At 41.5% G+C, this 16,511-nt stretch overlaps 2 protein-coding genes across 2 annotated transcripts; both read left to right on the top strand.

Moving 5' to 3' along the window:
* The first annotated feature begins 7,270 nt into the window (after positions 1–7,270).
* Positions 7,271–8,524, top strand: LOC141910283 (uncharacterized). The gene has a single exon (XM_074801014.1). The coding sequence runs from the start codon at positions 7,271–7,273 to the stop codon at positions 8,522–8,524; it is 1,254 nt and encodes a 417-aa protein (XP_074657115.1).
* A 795-nt stretch (positions 8,525–9,319) lies between these two features.
* On the top strand, positions 9,320–12,553 carry LOC141910284 (uncharacterized). Its single transcript, XM_074801015.1, has one exon. It carries the CDS (start codon positions 9,320–9,322, stop codon positions 12,551–12,553), a length of 3,234 nt encoding a protein of 1,077 aa, XP_074657116.1.
* The last annotated feature ends 3,958 nt before the right edge of the window (positions 12,554–16,511 follow it).

Consider the following 16,511-nt stretch of genomic DNA (forward strand, 5'->3'; position numbering starts at 1 on the left):
AATAAATTCCCAGATATCGAACACAAAACACTAAGATTCGTGAAATGATTATCGTTTGAAGCGACGAATTTAATGGTTCTAAATCAGGAAGTTGGAATTGCATCGAGCTTGACGGGAAAACTTCTGAAATACGAACAAAAAACCGAAGTGACACCACGTTCTACTGTCGAAATCGAGGCTTTCGGTTGTGGCAAGCCGGGATCCATCCGGTGTCACACAGTTTTGTGATGTTATAATTCCATTTGTGGCAATTGCATTCCAGACTTCTCGCAGAAGTGTTTATACCATCATGATGACGTCGACAATCGAAAACCAATTGATAAAAAGATGACCAATTTTAGATGGGACGATAGTGGTGTGCGGTGTAGAAAGCGAGCCTAATTTGCATACACAGTTCAAGTCTATCCTCCAAACCTAATTTGCAGATTCAGTAATCTGCCGCAGTCGAGGCGATGACGTAAGATTAGAACCAATATCGTCGTGTTTGATAATGGACGACCGATCGAGCAAGCGCGCGTGTGTCGATTCTAACGACATCCTTGTTGTGTTTGTTGCCGATCGCACGAGGGAGACGAGTTATCGAATGATGAATGGTGGAGACATAACATTTGAAAATGAAAGACTGAAATCGCATTCTGCTTCCGTCTTTCTAACCAGGGCAGCTCGATAGCGAAAGACAATATCCGATATTTTCAGAGTTCGCAAAGTTATCTGATTAATCAAATGTAAAATATAAGTATTTTCAATCGATTAACTTTCCTACCCGAACGCGACCGGTTTTACATTCGTGCGTCGCTAGTTGAACAACAGCGAGTCTGAATTTACTGTAAGACAAACAAAAGACTAAAAAGTTCATACATGAATCTACCAGAGTTAGACCGATAGCGATATTTCGCCGAACCATAAGAACCTCATCACCAGTTGAATTACCAGTTGAAGAAGATAGATTATTCCAAACCCAGCCCACTGCAGCTTTTCGACAAATATGAATGATTCGAATGTGACAAATAGAGCTACAAGGCCGAACGACATTCTCAAAGCGCGTACGGTAACTCCAATGTGTTGGCAGTTTGATTCTTTTTGATTAACGACTTTTACCAATTCGTGAACATTTGATCGCAATCAATGCCAAAACTAAGATGGCGTTTACACTGACAAGCGTGAATGATACAAAACAGCTCCTGGGACCTTGACCTTTGACCTACAGGACCCGAAATGTAATCAGTTACTCGCAGTCTTTAGGATAACCCATTCAAAAAATGTCACCAAATTATCTTAAACCATCCACGAGATAGAGCCCGGAAATGAAAGATACATGACAGCTTCTAGTAACCTTCTGGTAACTTTGACCTTCGACCAATACGACCAGAAATCTAATCAGTTACCCATCCATAGAATTTCAGTTAGTTAGTTATCTTATACGGTTTATGAGTTAAAGCCCGGAAATGAAATCCGCAAAATGGCTTCCTGCGACCTTGTCCTTGGATGTACAGGACCCTAAATCTGTAACGATCTACTCGCTCTATGCGTTTTACCTAGTGTGTATGTACATGTGCTTGTAATAATTGATGTAACAAGTTCTTCGTAAAAGACACGTGATATCTAAAATATATACATGTGTATATGTAATGTATAGTTCGTGTTTTCTGGACGATCATTGGAGTTATACTGACGAATCCTCTACTTTTACGAATGTCTCCTCTCCTCTTACGAATGTATCCTCTCCTCTTATACGAATAACCGAGAGATGTATCTCATCTCCGGTAACGATAATCGGTATTGTACAACAATCTGGTAAAGGTAAATATTTTAGGCAATATAGGCGACGTTACAAGAGTCCTCCTGCGTCCACATAACTATGGTGAGTATAGTTAAGAAGGGGTAGTTGTACCTCCACAGGAAAATATATAGTGCTCAACATTCCGATGACTGAAGTGGCTTTAAAGAATTGCGAAAATCCCCGACTACACTCAGGTGTGCGGCTCCCGGAACTCCCACGGCTTGAGATGAGGAAAGTTACCACACACAGCATCACGCCAAGGGTTATTGGCCACTCAACTCAATCACAATTCAGGGGTACTCGCACATATAAGCCACAAACAACCAAAATCAACCTAAATGACCACATGTTTAAAGGAAAATGAATCGATGTACACTTTATTTTCATTAGAAATACACTGTACGTAATAACGGGCTAGTCGACTATAACTGTTCTCTGACGTATTCTTCCACTACCGGCGACGCAGCTCTATCTACGTTGACATTCTACTGTCGCTCCCATCAGCTCAGCGGGGGCGTATCAGTGAGAAAGAAGGAAATAACTCTTTTATATATACACGGACTTAATTATCCCACACCGAAACTTTCGCAAAGCACGCGACTCAAGGTTCGTCATACAAAACGTCACGGGAACATAAATTTATTACACACTATTAAACGCGGTCGTCTCCCTCCACAAAATATAACTTATACGCGTGTACATGACAACACCCGGGACTTTACACCATCACACTAGCGCTTCTCTACACCAATTTAATTTAAACCAGACTTTATTGTCGGCCCGCAACCCTGAACATCATCTGTATACGAACGACCAGACATACTGCTATGCCTACTACTACACGCGGGTATACGCACTAACGTCCGGGCGATACGACTAACTCGCCTCGGGTCCCGACACATTAACATTGCATGTATAACTTTTATTTATCCACTTATTCCCGTATCATAGGGCGTTGAACATTAAAATACGACTTCCTAGGGGCACACATCCCCCTAGGAAAAATGTTGGGGACTTGTTTTACTATATACACAAAGGCAGGGCGAACACACAACGAAACTCAACCACTTACATCTTGCTGCAACTACTCTTCTACTTAACCCCTCAACGGTCGAGAGAAGTTGAGTCGGGTCGGGTCGAGTCGGCGAATCGCGCGCCTTTTATGGCGAGATTGCTGTACCCGGAGTGTCGCGCCACGCTTTTTGTTGATTTCGCGCCGCATGAATGACTGTGCTCGGTTCGAACTTTCAAATGGCTCTAAAATCTTCGTTTCTTCACCGATTCCTTTCAAGTAAACATTTCCTGAAAGCTTCTTTCTGAGGTCAATAGATAAAATAATAGAAACCGGCAGAAAAATTCTTTCCTTTGAACGGGAAGGGAGGGAAGGGCGCGTAGAAGCCGGTCTCGGCAACTGGCGCGCGCTTCGAACCCGGATAAAACGCTCACCGCTAATTTCCACTCCGGATTTCTTCATAAACGTTCTCATGCACTTCAGAACTATAAAATTATCCGGAGCGTGACGAGGAATGACCCGGAAGTGATTGACAGGGTGACGTCACATTCATAAACAACTCGCACGTGGCATCCGGTCCGGGGTGCTTGATACTAAACGATACTAAACCCCACCAATCAACACCCTCCAAATCCGACCCGAGGCATCAGGGGAATGGGTAAGAATGCCACAAATCGCATTATCAACTAACTCGATTTTTCTCATGACTCCGAAAAGAAAGGCAACTCAGAATACGCCCGCGAGGCTCGCAGTACAACTAAATACCGACACAAACTGACGTAATACTGACTCCTGAAATTTTGTTACAAATCTAATCGGTTACTAACCACATATAGTACGACACAACCGCAACGCGTTGTGGGGGCATAAAAATAGCAAAATTACATGTGAAATTTTATAAACAAAATAAAATATTTCTTAAATACCAACAGCATCTAAAAAGGAGAGGTTAATTCTACTGCCGGTAACATATGTATAGTTGAATCTGCAATCCAATTCAATGTTATCTTTATTGCACCGCAATAAATCGATAGTTCGGCAGTCTTGAGGAATAACCCGCGGGAGGCTTTCACCCAGTCCCCTTCCGAGGGTTATTCTAATTGAAATAACTATAGAAATTTTAAGATACTCCCTTATTGCTTTGTCTTTATCCTGACCCAGGCATAACTGTATTTCTTTTTTCAGCTTTACAACTGATTCCACTCAATTTGATAATTCCATTTTGAAATAATAATGTGTTAGTACTTGATTGTTGGTGACACCAATATTAGCCAGACATGTCATTTATGAGTGCGTCACCTGCCGAAGTTAACGAGTGAAGCCACTACAGCAACGAATGGCAGACCTACCAAACTTCCGGCTGATGCCATTCAGCCCACCATTCAGTACAAAAATTGTTGATAACCACGGACCGGTCCTCGTGAAGTTGAACCGTAATACAACAACCAAGGGCTATTGCGCGGTATTGGTTTCAGCCGTGCTACAAGCTGTTCATTTAACTTGTGCCCAGGACATTTCGACGTCGGGATTAATGCAAGGCTTTCGAACGATTCGTTAGCACATGTGGTGCCCCTGCTCTTGCCGTTAGTGACAGCGCAACTTGTTTAAAAGTTCGTTGGTTGTAGTTAAGCCTAGATCGAGAAAAACTTCAAACTGACACGCAGGAGTACGATGTTCAGTGGAAGTTTGATCCACCCGCAGGTCCACGTCATCAGGGTCTGGTTTAACGCATGGTGCAAGAAGTGAAGAAATCCGTGAGACATATCGTCAAAGCCGACAACCTAGCATTTGAATGGGAGTAGTCTTCTCGATTATTGCCGGGCTACTGAGTAGTCACCCAATCGCCTCTGTATCGCCTTCGCCTCTAGACGAACCACCGATTACTTCCAAGCATTTTCTCGTCGGGCGAGGTTCTTAACATAGTGTGCAAATGCCGTTTTGAAGACTACGTTAGTAATACAAAGCTCGTAGGTCAGACAACCATGCCTGATAAATCATCTCCATTGTGAATCAGAATGAACAACATAAACCTTGTTTCGATAGATACTTGAGAAATGGTATATTATATATCGTTCTTCAGCTCAACATACAATCAAATGAATTAGTTTTAGATTGTCTATACTTTCTTCAATGCGGTAGTCAACCAAATTGGACATACACCATATACGCGGTCTTCTTTTGAGTAGGCTTTGTTAATTTTACATATAACTGTGACACCTGGATGGTCAAGTGGTTCGATGTCTGTGGCCGAGAGAGTTTCAGTGGATTCTCGATCTATAACGACTCCGCCTGAGATCTTCCGAACTGCCTTTTCACAAGATATAAGTTTGTTTTCCTCGGTTATCAGAGAGATGAAAACTCCGTAATTCTTCCAGTTTGTTAGAAGAATATCTCCAGCCTAAAAATTGAATTTGTGATCAATCTCTTTTCAAACAACATGTATATGTAATGTCAGGAAGTAATTTGGGCTTTTACACTTACGTCGACCTTTAATTTTTTTTTTTTGTCCATTTAATAGAATATCCTCTCCGAGTACGGGGTTTATTTGTACATCCGAAATATCCATCGCTGCAACGACTGAAATTAAGATGACATTTATTACCGATTGAGAATTTTAAAATGACTTGAGCACAGCCATTAATAACAGTCAAATTTAACACTTATTTTGTTCTGAATTCCTTCTCATTTTGTGATCAATAAATGTATAGTGCAACAGTGTAACAGTGCTTGACTGGATGAGGTCCTCGTCCAGATGATTCCAGTCCAGGGCTGTTTGCACGAAAAATGACTGTCTATATTGCTCAGTCTTAGCAGTTGGGACGACGAAAGGTTTGCTTTTGTTTCTTACTGAGCGATCTACAATGTTTGCAGCTAAATAGTCGACAAACTTTTTAGCTCTCACAGAACGTCGCCCTGGCCTAACTGGTGTCAGGAAGCTGGTAACGGGAATTGCCGGGACCAACCCTTCCACTACCCGGAACATAAAAGTGAGTCGGAGCTGCTTCCGTCGGTCCTCCAACCTTGGTAGTTGTAGGTCATTTCTCACCATGTCCCCTCCGGGGCTCCATAAACCTGCGTACCTTCTATAATAAAATGTCAATTTTTTACCTGCCACCCCCATTATCAAACTCTATTGGAACATTATTCAAATATATTTCGAAACGTCGTGTCTTTTATATATTTTTGATTGAATAAATAAAATCTGGTTTTTAAATTCTTTAAATCTGTAAATAGTGGGATTTTATCTTATTATCCGTTCACCACGTTTGAGTGTGGTAATCGTTCTTTCAAATATATTTGTTTAAAACATTTAACAAAAATGATGATAATTAATGACGACTCGAACCGCTAATTCTGAGCATGTGGGACATGCCACCAGACCAACATTTAGATAAATTTGCATACACATTGGATTTTCACAGGTTACCCAAGCGCAGTCGAAGTTGAGGAATTTGTATTGAGTAAAGATGGTCACTGCGGTGGTGAATTTTAAAGGAAGATGTCAGTAGAAAACTGCGCGCAGAGATGTTTGGATGAAACGGCTTATAATTGTGGTCAATTTAGTTACAATACAGAGACTCAGATGTGTTACCACCGTAAGGATCAGTGTGCCACATTGTCAACTCCTTGGACTACTGCAAAAACATACACCCGTATAATTACAGGCGGTAGGTAGAACAAATTTCATGGGGGGGGGGGGGGGCAAGAGTCGAGAAGAAAAGAGCGGGCATTTTTTGGATAAAGCAGCCGAATCAAAAGTGTATACGCGGTTCTTCTCTCGGTTTTGGATATTTTTGAAGAAATGAATCAAACGGTTGAAATTCCTGAGAAATTTAAAGCTTTTGACAATCTCTGTCCTGACGAAGACGGCGGTCCGGACATCCAAGACCACAGCCCCTAAATGCACCGTTCGTAATGTTCTGATATGAGTTTCGTCTGCTGGATGTTTCAGGTCGTATTCACGTTGCTATATTGCTTCCTCTAAAGCCTGGTGTCTGCACTTTGAACATTGTAGGTGACAGCCACATTCAGCATCTTACGAAAACAGTTTGCCCCGATGACCTATACGTCCAGGAGGAAAGAAGATACCTAAAAAGTGTCTTCAAGAAGTGCGGAATCTCCATGACACGCATGTTATATGAGCTGACAATAAAGATCTGATGTGTTCAAGAGCTCTGCTCAGTACTGTTAGTGAAAGGCGTGATTGTTGTCGGGAATTGTTATATGTCAGTTACCAGTAACGCACTCCCCTCAGTTCATGTAACCCCGCCTATGTAAGCCCCGCATGAACTTATGCTGTAGCGAGTAGATAAATAAATCAGAGTTTACTTAGACACCAAACATATTGGTCGTTGTTCACCTCTCCGGCGGTTTTGCTTATTTTACTCAAACCTGGACCATTTAATGTGGCAATCATAGCCCACATTTTGGTGCCGTGACCAGGATATACAAACAGTAAATTCAGAAACTCAGCCAAGATGCCGTCGAAAGAAGAGATAATGCGAAACGCGCAAATTCGACAGATGACGAAACTTTTTGATCAGGCGAGGGAGTTACTTCATTCGGAAAGTGACGAAAGCCTAGACAAATTGTCTGGCGTCATAACTAGAATACGTACAAAATTGGAAGTTATCGCAGGATATGATTCGGAACTGATTGCGAACGCAGAGTTAGGGAAACTCGAAGACCTCGTATGTGAAACCGATGATTATATGAACGAAATAAACATCGAACTATCAACCTTCATCGGATACCTCGAACGGAAAAAGAATCAAATCGAACCGACAACGCGCATGAAATCCGAGCAACAAAAAACTGCGAAAAGACCGATCCAGTTGCCGAAGTTATCTTTGCCAACATTCGATGGCGATATTCTGAAATGGCAAACGTTCTTCGATGGGTTTTTCTCGGCAGTTGATAGTGATGAGAACTTAACGAATATCCAAAAGTTCCAATATCTGTCCGCACAGCTAAAGGGCGACGCAGCAAAAACGATCGAAAACCTGAGTTTAACAAACGAAAATTATAATCAAGCTTTGGAACTTTTGTTAAACCGGTACGGGACACCACACAAAATTGTGGCCGCATACATGAAAGCGTTGTGGGAGCTTTCACCACCGAGTGATCGCGACAACTCACTACGGAATTTCTATGACTCTCTGGAATCTTATATTCGTGGATTAAATTCACTCGGAAAATCCGAAGAATCGTACGGAGATCTGTTAGTACCCATCATAATGGAAAAACTTCCGAGCGGAACTAAACAACAGATTACCAGAGACCACGGTAACAATGCTTGGAGCCTGACTGATCTAAGAAAGTCACTCCTTAAAGAAATTGAGGCCTTCGAGGCTAGTATCGAAAGCCTTACGATAGAGGATGATTTTCCCACCAACTCGCCGACCGTGGGAGCGTTCGCAGTTACGGCGAAAAACAGACATAATTTTTCACGGGAAAACGATCGAAAATGTGCGTTCTGCAAAAAGATCAATCACGTTGCGGTGGACTGTAAAACGTTTCCAGATGCTGAAAAACGCAGAGAAATTGTTGCTAGGGATAATTTATGCTTTAATTGTCTCTCGAGCGGTCACAAATCGACGAAATGCTTATCGAAAAACAGATGCAGAGTTACAAACTGTGGCAAAAAGCATCACACATCAGTTCATTTAGATGCAAAATCAACCACACCTGTGGCCGCAAAATCAACCGATGAGAAAGCTGACAGGGATTGACAACAGTATCTGGGCGCCGCCGATGGAACAGTGTTATTAAAAACAGCTATCGCGAACGCAAAAAGTCGCGAAGGCGTAACGACTAACGTAAACATCTTGTTCGACGAGGGCGCTCAGCGGAGTTTTATTACTCAAAGAACAGCCGAAAGATTATATATAAACAGTGAAGAAACCGAAACTATATCGATCAACACATTTGGCGCGAAACAATCAAGTGCGCGGTCACTGATTGTTGCGAACTTTACACTATGTTCTGATGAAACCGACATACCGATAACGGCGTTAATTGTTCCACAAATTGCGTCGACAATGCGAAACCAAACCGGCAGATCTATCAAAGATTTACCGTATCTGACAGGTTTGAAATTAGCGCATCCGTTTTCTACCGAATCACACTTCGAAATCGACATTTTAATCGGTGCCGATTTCTATTGGTCAGTGGTCGGTAACCACACAATCCGCGGAAATGGACCCACGGCAGTATCTTCGAAATTAGGGTATCTTCTCTCTGGACCGTTTAGTGATTGCGATCCAATAAATACTGCACGAGTTTACAACGTGGATGTTACGTCACATCGTTCGGAGGAAGTCAACCTCCAAAAATTCTGGGATCTCGAATCCATAGGCGTAACTGATGCAACAGATGCGGCTTCAAAAGAATTCAATCTACTCGACTACTGTCAATCAAGCCTGACGACATCCGACACGGGACGGTATACTGCGAAGTTGCCGTGGAAGAGTGGACACGCCCCCCTTCCGACAAATTACTATGTTACTCGAAACATAACACAATCGATGATTCGTCGGCTATCGCCGCAAATTCGAAATGTTTACCACAACATTATCATGGATCAATTATCGCGAGACTTCATCGAAGAAGTCACAGATGATGACCGAAACATAGGTCATTATTTACCGCATCGCGCGGTCAAGAAGGAATCGTCAACAACCCCTATCCGTATCGTCTATAACGCGTCTTTATCTACCGCGGGAAACCCTAGTTTAAATGATTGTTTGGAGACCGGTCCGACGCTGCTGAATGACCTCGGTTCAATCCTGATCAGATTCAGGTTGCATAAATTCGGATTGTCGGCGGATATCGAAAAGGCGTTTCTTCAAGTTGGTCTGCACGATGATGATCGCGAGTATACGAAATTTCTATGGTTGACTGATCCTAAGAATCCAGAAAGTGAACTCAAAACCTATCGCTTCAAGGTTATATTGTTCGGCGTGGTGAGTTCACCCTTTATATTGAATGCTACTGTTCGTTTTCATCTAAATAATTATAATAACCATGTATCACGTGACTTAGTTAAAAATATATATGTCGACAACGCGATTAGTGGATGTGAATCTGAGAGCGATCTCATGAAATACTATACGAATATCAATAGCATAATGAAAAACGGCGGATTTAAACTTCAGTCTTATGCTTCTAACTCTTCGTTACTAAAGGCCAAAGCAGATTCCGATAATTTATCGGACGAGAAAACTATTGTTTCTACGCTCGGACTCCAATGGGATACGGTGAATGATACGCTGTCATTCAAAAACAAACAAGCGTTCGCCAATCCTGACTTGATTACCAAACGCGAAATCGTTAAGGCTGTCTCGAGCCTTTATGACCCGTTAGGATACGTCTCGCCTGTCCATATTAAGTCGAAGATGTTCGTACAGCAGTTGTGGACGGAAGGTTATGAGTGGGACGAAACCCTACCCGAGCGCGTAGTCGAATCGTGGATCTCGTTGATAACGGAATTGCGTGAAATTAGCGAAAAACGCGTTGATCGACGCTACTCGAAATCGGAAGCGAAATCGGAAGCTAAGTACGAATTGCACACTTTCTGCGATGCGAGCCAATTGGCATACGGCGCTTGCGTCTATCTAAAACGTGGAGATCAGACGGTACTCGTCATGTCTAAATCGCGTGTGGCACCTGTTAAAAAACATACGATACCGCAGTTAGAATTAATGGCCGCGTTGATTGGTGCTAAATTAACAGATTACGTTCGAAACAGTCTGATTACTGAAATAGTCATAACAAAGTGCGTGCTCTGGTCAGATAGCCAGATTGTGTTACACTGGATCAACTCCGAGAAAAAGCTTCCCGTCTTCGTAGCTAATCGCGTGCGTCAAATTAAATCGGTGACAACTATCGGTCGCTATAAATATTGTCCGACGAGTGACAATCCGGCTGATATGTTAAGCAGAGGAATATCGTGCGAACAAATTACGCGATGCACGCTCTGGTGGAATGGCCCTAGCTGGCTTAGCAACGGTAATTATCCCACCTGCGACACGATCGATCGAGCAGTTTTGCTCATAACCGAAATGGACGAGGACAAACAGCCTGACGAAAAAATCTGCGAAAACAACGAAGTCGGAATATGTAACGTAATAGATCAGAACGATTTCACTTCGTTAACAAGGCTATTACGCGTAACCGCGCTAGTTCGACGATTTATTAAAAAGTTAAGACGCGAAAACCATGAATCGGATGAAATAACTGCTAACGAAATAGCAGAATGCGAAGATCTATGGAACAAAGGTGTTCAATCGAGTTACTTCAATGACGTGAAAGTTAGTTTAGAACATAAATCTAAGAAAAGGCCATCACTTGTAAAGAAACTTCGTTTGTTTTTAGAAGATGATATCATTCGTGTTGGAGGCCGTCTCCATAACGCGCCCATCGGATACGATGCAAAGTTTCCGATATTGTTACCTCATTGTAGATATAGTGAATTAATCGTACTGGATTCCCATAATAAGGTCAAACACCTCGGTACAGAATCTACTATAACCGTAGTCCGACAAAAGTATTGGATTACTCGTGTTCGTCAAGTGGCTCGGAAGTTGTTGAGAAAATGCGTCATATGCAAATATATCACCGGTAAACCGTACTCGTTACCAAACTGCGCTCCGTTACAATCTTCGCGTTTGAAAGAGGCTCCACCCTTCACCGTCTGTGGTTTAGATTTCACCGGTGCACTACATCTTCGGTCGAAATCCGGGGAGGAGTCACTCGCGTATATATGCTTGTTTACTTGCGCGAACACGCGTGCCATCCATCTGGAAGTGGTAACGGACATGACTACGTCAACATTCCTACACGCGTTGAGGAGAATGGCTGCCAGACGTTTGTTACCGCAGAAAATAATATCGGACAACCAATCAACCTTTATTGCGAGTAACAATGCTATCAAAAAGATATACGAATCGATCGAAACCCGAAAGTACTTCAGCCTACACCGATCAGAGTGGGTCATGATAACTCGTCGAGCCCCCTGGTTTGGTGGATTTTACGAAAGGCTAGTTGGAATAACAAAAACCGCGATCAAAAAAGTTCTGGGGCGTGCGCGAATATCCCTGCTGGAATTGATTACGATCGTATCAGAGACTGAACAAGCTGTAAATAATCGCCCGATATCGTACTGTTCATCTGATGTGGACGACCCAGAACCTTTAACCCCGTCACATTTCCTTCACAGTCGCGTTCTCACGAGTTTACCGCATCTGTTCGTAAGTTACGATGAACTGACCGACCCGACGCTTGGAAATGTGCCGTCAGAATTTGAAAAACGTTCGGTGCGAATCGGTTCATTAAAACAACATCTGTGGAAACGTTGGGCTGAGGAATACGTAACAGCCCTACGCGAAAGACACATCCAATTTAAAAATCGCGGATTAACTGGAAATACCATCAGAAAGGGTGATGTCGTGTTAGTACACGACGACAATCATAATTCGCGTCTGAAATTGAAACTAGCACTGGTCGAGGAACTCGTTCCGGGGAACGACGGCTTAGTTAGAACCGCTAAGATCAAAATTTCGAATGGCAGAACTAATCGACCAATTAGCAAACGCTACCCTCTTGAAGTGCGCGCCGCAGATCCCTCGAACACGTGCAAACCGGACTCAAACGTAAATTCTGCACCCGTCACACGTCGTTCGACGAGAAGGGCAGCTGCCGAGGCTAGAAATAACATAAGTAGATGGGCTAACGTGCTGTCTGATACATGTAGTAGTTAATTAATTGATAACCGCTCAAGTCAACGCTAGGTCACTCGGAGACCTAAACAACAAACACAACGCAATGTAATAGACTTTATAATCTTAGTTTTAGAATTAAACAGATCATTTTTAGTTGTCAGTAGTTCCTTATCTGACTATCATAAATTTATAACAATATACATGCATCATTTATTCGAATATCGATATTATTTAGTTGTAGTAACATTTTTCTTAATTACATCTATCTAGTAATTTTCTGTCGCCCGGGAGAATGTCGGGAATTGTTATATGTCAGTTACCAGTAACGCACTCCCCTCAGTTCATGTAACCCCGCCTATGTAAGCCCCGCATGAACTTATGCTGTAGCGAGTAGATAAATAAATCAGAGTTTACTTAGACACCAAACATATTGGTCGTTGTTCACCTCTCCGGCGGTCTTGCTTATTTTACTCAAACCTGGACCATTTAATGTGGCAATCATAGCCCACAATTGTGATGGTTCAGCGGCGTGATTGTGATGGTTCACTTCTTACAGTATATAACTCACAGTAGCAGCTCTAAACCTGACGGTAGGTGTCTCCACCGGTCCAGTAGCGCAAACGTTGGTGAAAGCGATCCAGCTCCACAATTTGTCAGTGGATCAAATTCCACAGTTTTCAGTGAATCCAGTTTCACAGTTAGTGAGTGAATCCAGTTCCACAGTTTTCAGTGGAGAGAGTTCTACAGTTTGTCAATGGATCCAGTTCCGCAGTTTTCAGTGGATAGAGTTCCACAGTTTGTCAGCGGATCTATTTTCCACAGTTTGTAATCACGTTCCAGTTCAACAGCGAGTCAGTTGAGTTTGAATCGAGAGTTAATTCATTTTCAATGTTTTTTTACTCAAACTCAACTATCAAACAGATTGTCAGTGGATCAAGTTACACAATTTTCGGTGAATCCAGTTTCACAGTAAGTTAGTGAATCCAGGAAGAAAGACACTCTAAATATTTGGATAGATATATGAAAGCTGTGGGTACTGGAGTTTGTAATGGGTAGTGTAGTGTGATCTGTGTGCATTTTTGGCCAGCACACCGATCACATTGTTCAATGGGGTTTGGTCCAGGACTCGCGAGATTTTCAACAACACGGAAGTAACGTGTAATAAATGATGACTTGAATTGCATGACTACCTACCACCCCTCATTATTGTTGGAAAACTAAACGTTCGGCACTGACTAAAAATTAGTAATAACATTTTAGAAATGGCCAGAATTTTAACTTAGGTTCTATCTCATTTTTATTTTACGATTGCGATTGGTATAATTCTTTTTTAAACGGCCGTTAAGGCTTCATGTTTCGTCTGCAATTCACCGCAAATAGTTACGCAACTACGCACATTTCAGTGTTTTTGGCAGCTGTACACTCAATCGGCACCGTTCGTGACTAGCTTCACTGCGGAATTATCATTAATTAACATCGCCATATCACATCATCAACTTATATTGTGCCTTAAAACCTTAACAGCCGAAATAATTGAAATGCACACACGATTTCTTTCATTGAAAATTGAGAGAGTGGCCATGTTTGTGTTTGCTGCTTCGCGTAAATCCCGCACGGTGGCGGAACCGCGCGGAGTGTGGCCGATACGTCAAGTTCCACAGTTTTCAGTGGATCGAGTTCCACAGTTTGCCAGTGGATCCAGTTCCACAGCTTGTCAGTGGATCTAGTTCCACAGTTTTCAGTGGATACAGTTCCACAATTTGTCAGCGGATCCATTTTTCACAGTTTGTCATCAATCCAGTTCCACAGCGAGTGTAGAATTGTTTATGCGATGGTGGGGAACTTTAATCAACTGGCGTTAAAAATGACATAATAAAACCTAAGAATTATGTTTTTTTTTTACTCAAACTCAACTATGTAGAACTGGACCTAGTTTGTTATAGCAATGATTGGGAACTTAAACCAACGGACTATAAGCAAACTGGCTTCAAAAATGACATCATCAAACCTAAGAATTATCATGGGTAGTGTCGAAACTGTCTACATTTTAGAAATATTTTCCGTCATTAAATGGTATTATCACAAATATGTTTTCGTATTCACGAATTAAATAACATTAGAAAATTACAGAAATTACATGGGAAAACAAGATTAGCATGAATTTAAGCAGATGGAAACCAGGAGATGCCGACGTTTTAATATTTATACAAAGATAAGGTAGGTGCTTTCACTTGTCTCATATCGATGCCGCCAAGTGATCGTGATAAGTGAGATCCCCTTCCTCGAGTATTGACTTCCCCGAACGTAATTTGAATATCGTCATTAAACGCAGTCTCAAATGTTTTGTGACTTTCTCAAAATGTATCAAAAATTTAAGTAATTTTTAGTTCATAAGTCTTCAAATATTCATAAATGAACAGTTAAAAATTGTTGAAACATGTCGACTCAGCCGTAAAATCAACCCATTCACAGTCCCGAATGTGGGATAATGTCGGGCTTTAGAGAACATAATGCCCCCGAGGTCTTCACATTTACAGATAAGATTATGTAAGCGTGTCGCGCGTTACACCGGATAGGCACACAATAGAGATATGAGCCGCACGTTCATTGATCATCACCAATTAAGAGGACCGCTATTGTGAAAATTGACTTTGGGAGAAATATTCCTCCCAAGGTCAAACCAGGGAAGTGTGATGTGTCTCATCACACTTCCCTGGTCAAACCAGGGAAGTGTGATGAGATGGAATACGGACGCTATTGTGCAGCTCTTGTCGAATGTGCGTTGTAATTGCCCTAAAGCCGATAACGGTTCGTCGGCGAGCGCTTTGTTACGTAACGCGCCGATAAGCGATAACCAGCGAGATCGGGAATCTCCGTAATAATTCAGTTGTTTCCGAATATCGGTTTTTCATCCCATAATAAACTTATATAAAAATTCCTCTGTAAACTGGTTAAACTCAACACCTGATTTCCCCTCATCAATTTTAGTCGATCAACTTGTATTCACAATTGTCTTAAATTTAAGTGCCCCCTAGTTTGTCTCTTAACTGCTTCTCTTTAATCTGTTTTAGCGTGTAACTGTTTCTACGTTAATTTTCCTTTAGTTAGTATCATCTCTGATTACTTGAATTAGTCTCTTTGTCTCTGGATTGTATATATCTCTCATAATTTCTGTAGTATTCATTATTTCTGAAGATGACTATTAGGACATAGACGAAACGTTGAATAAACTACTAACATTTTTGGACTTTTTCGTTATCATTGTGGGATTCTCTCTACATCGCTTCAGACGGATATAGTGTTTTATCAATCGTGATATCGGTTCTTTCCGCTGTATTAAAATGGCAACGGTTGTCAACGAAATTATAAATGATGACGATTTTGACGATCTATTCTTTGATAGTGACGAATTGGTTCAGATCCATACGGAAATATTACGGGAATCCTCTGGATCAGGATCAACTAATTCGGCCGATTCTAGTGAGTGTTATTCCTTTTGAATCAATGAAATATCGGAATAGTTTCCACCTAATTGCAGGCACTTTATTCTTTCCTTTTCTTTTTCATATAGGTACTTCTCAGGCTCAGCTGACCAGAGACTGCGATCTGAACACGAGAAAACACACATACAGGTATTTTTTACATTTATTTTTATAATCAATACAATCCTTTTAGGTTATAAAATAATAAACGAATACAGAAAATAATATATAAACATAATATAAAAAATCCAGATAAGTACATGTTAAAATAATAATCATTATTATTATTTTCGCAGGAACACTATATATTTGGAAAAGGCTATGACTGAAATGATTAACCATCGAGTATTTAAATTCAGTTCAAATGGAATGGCAGCAGTACATAATGGAAAATCGATCGATAAAATTTTGACTACAAATACGTCGCCGTCCAGACTTGGAATTAACCAGTGGTTTACAAAAATTCAAGATACATTATGTTCCGCCATTCACATAAGCACTGCGAAAGATTTGGA

Source organism: Tubulanus polymorphus, chromosome 8 (genome assembly GCF_964204645.1).
Source record: "Tubulanus polymorphus chromosome 8, tnTubPoly1.2, whole genome shotgun sequence".
Classification (NCBI taxonomy): domain Eukaryota; kingdom Metazoa; phylum Nemertea; class Palaeonemertea; order Tubulaniformes; family Tubulanidae; genus Tubulanus; species Tubulanus polymorphus.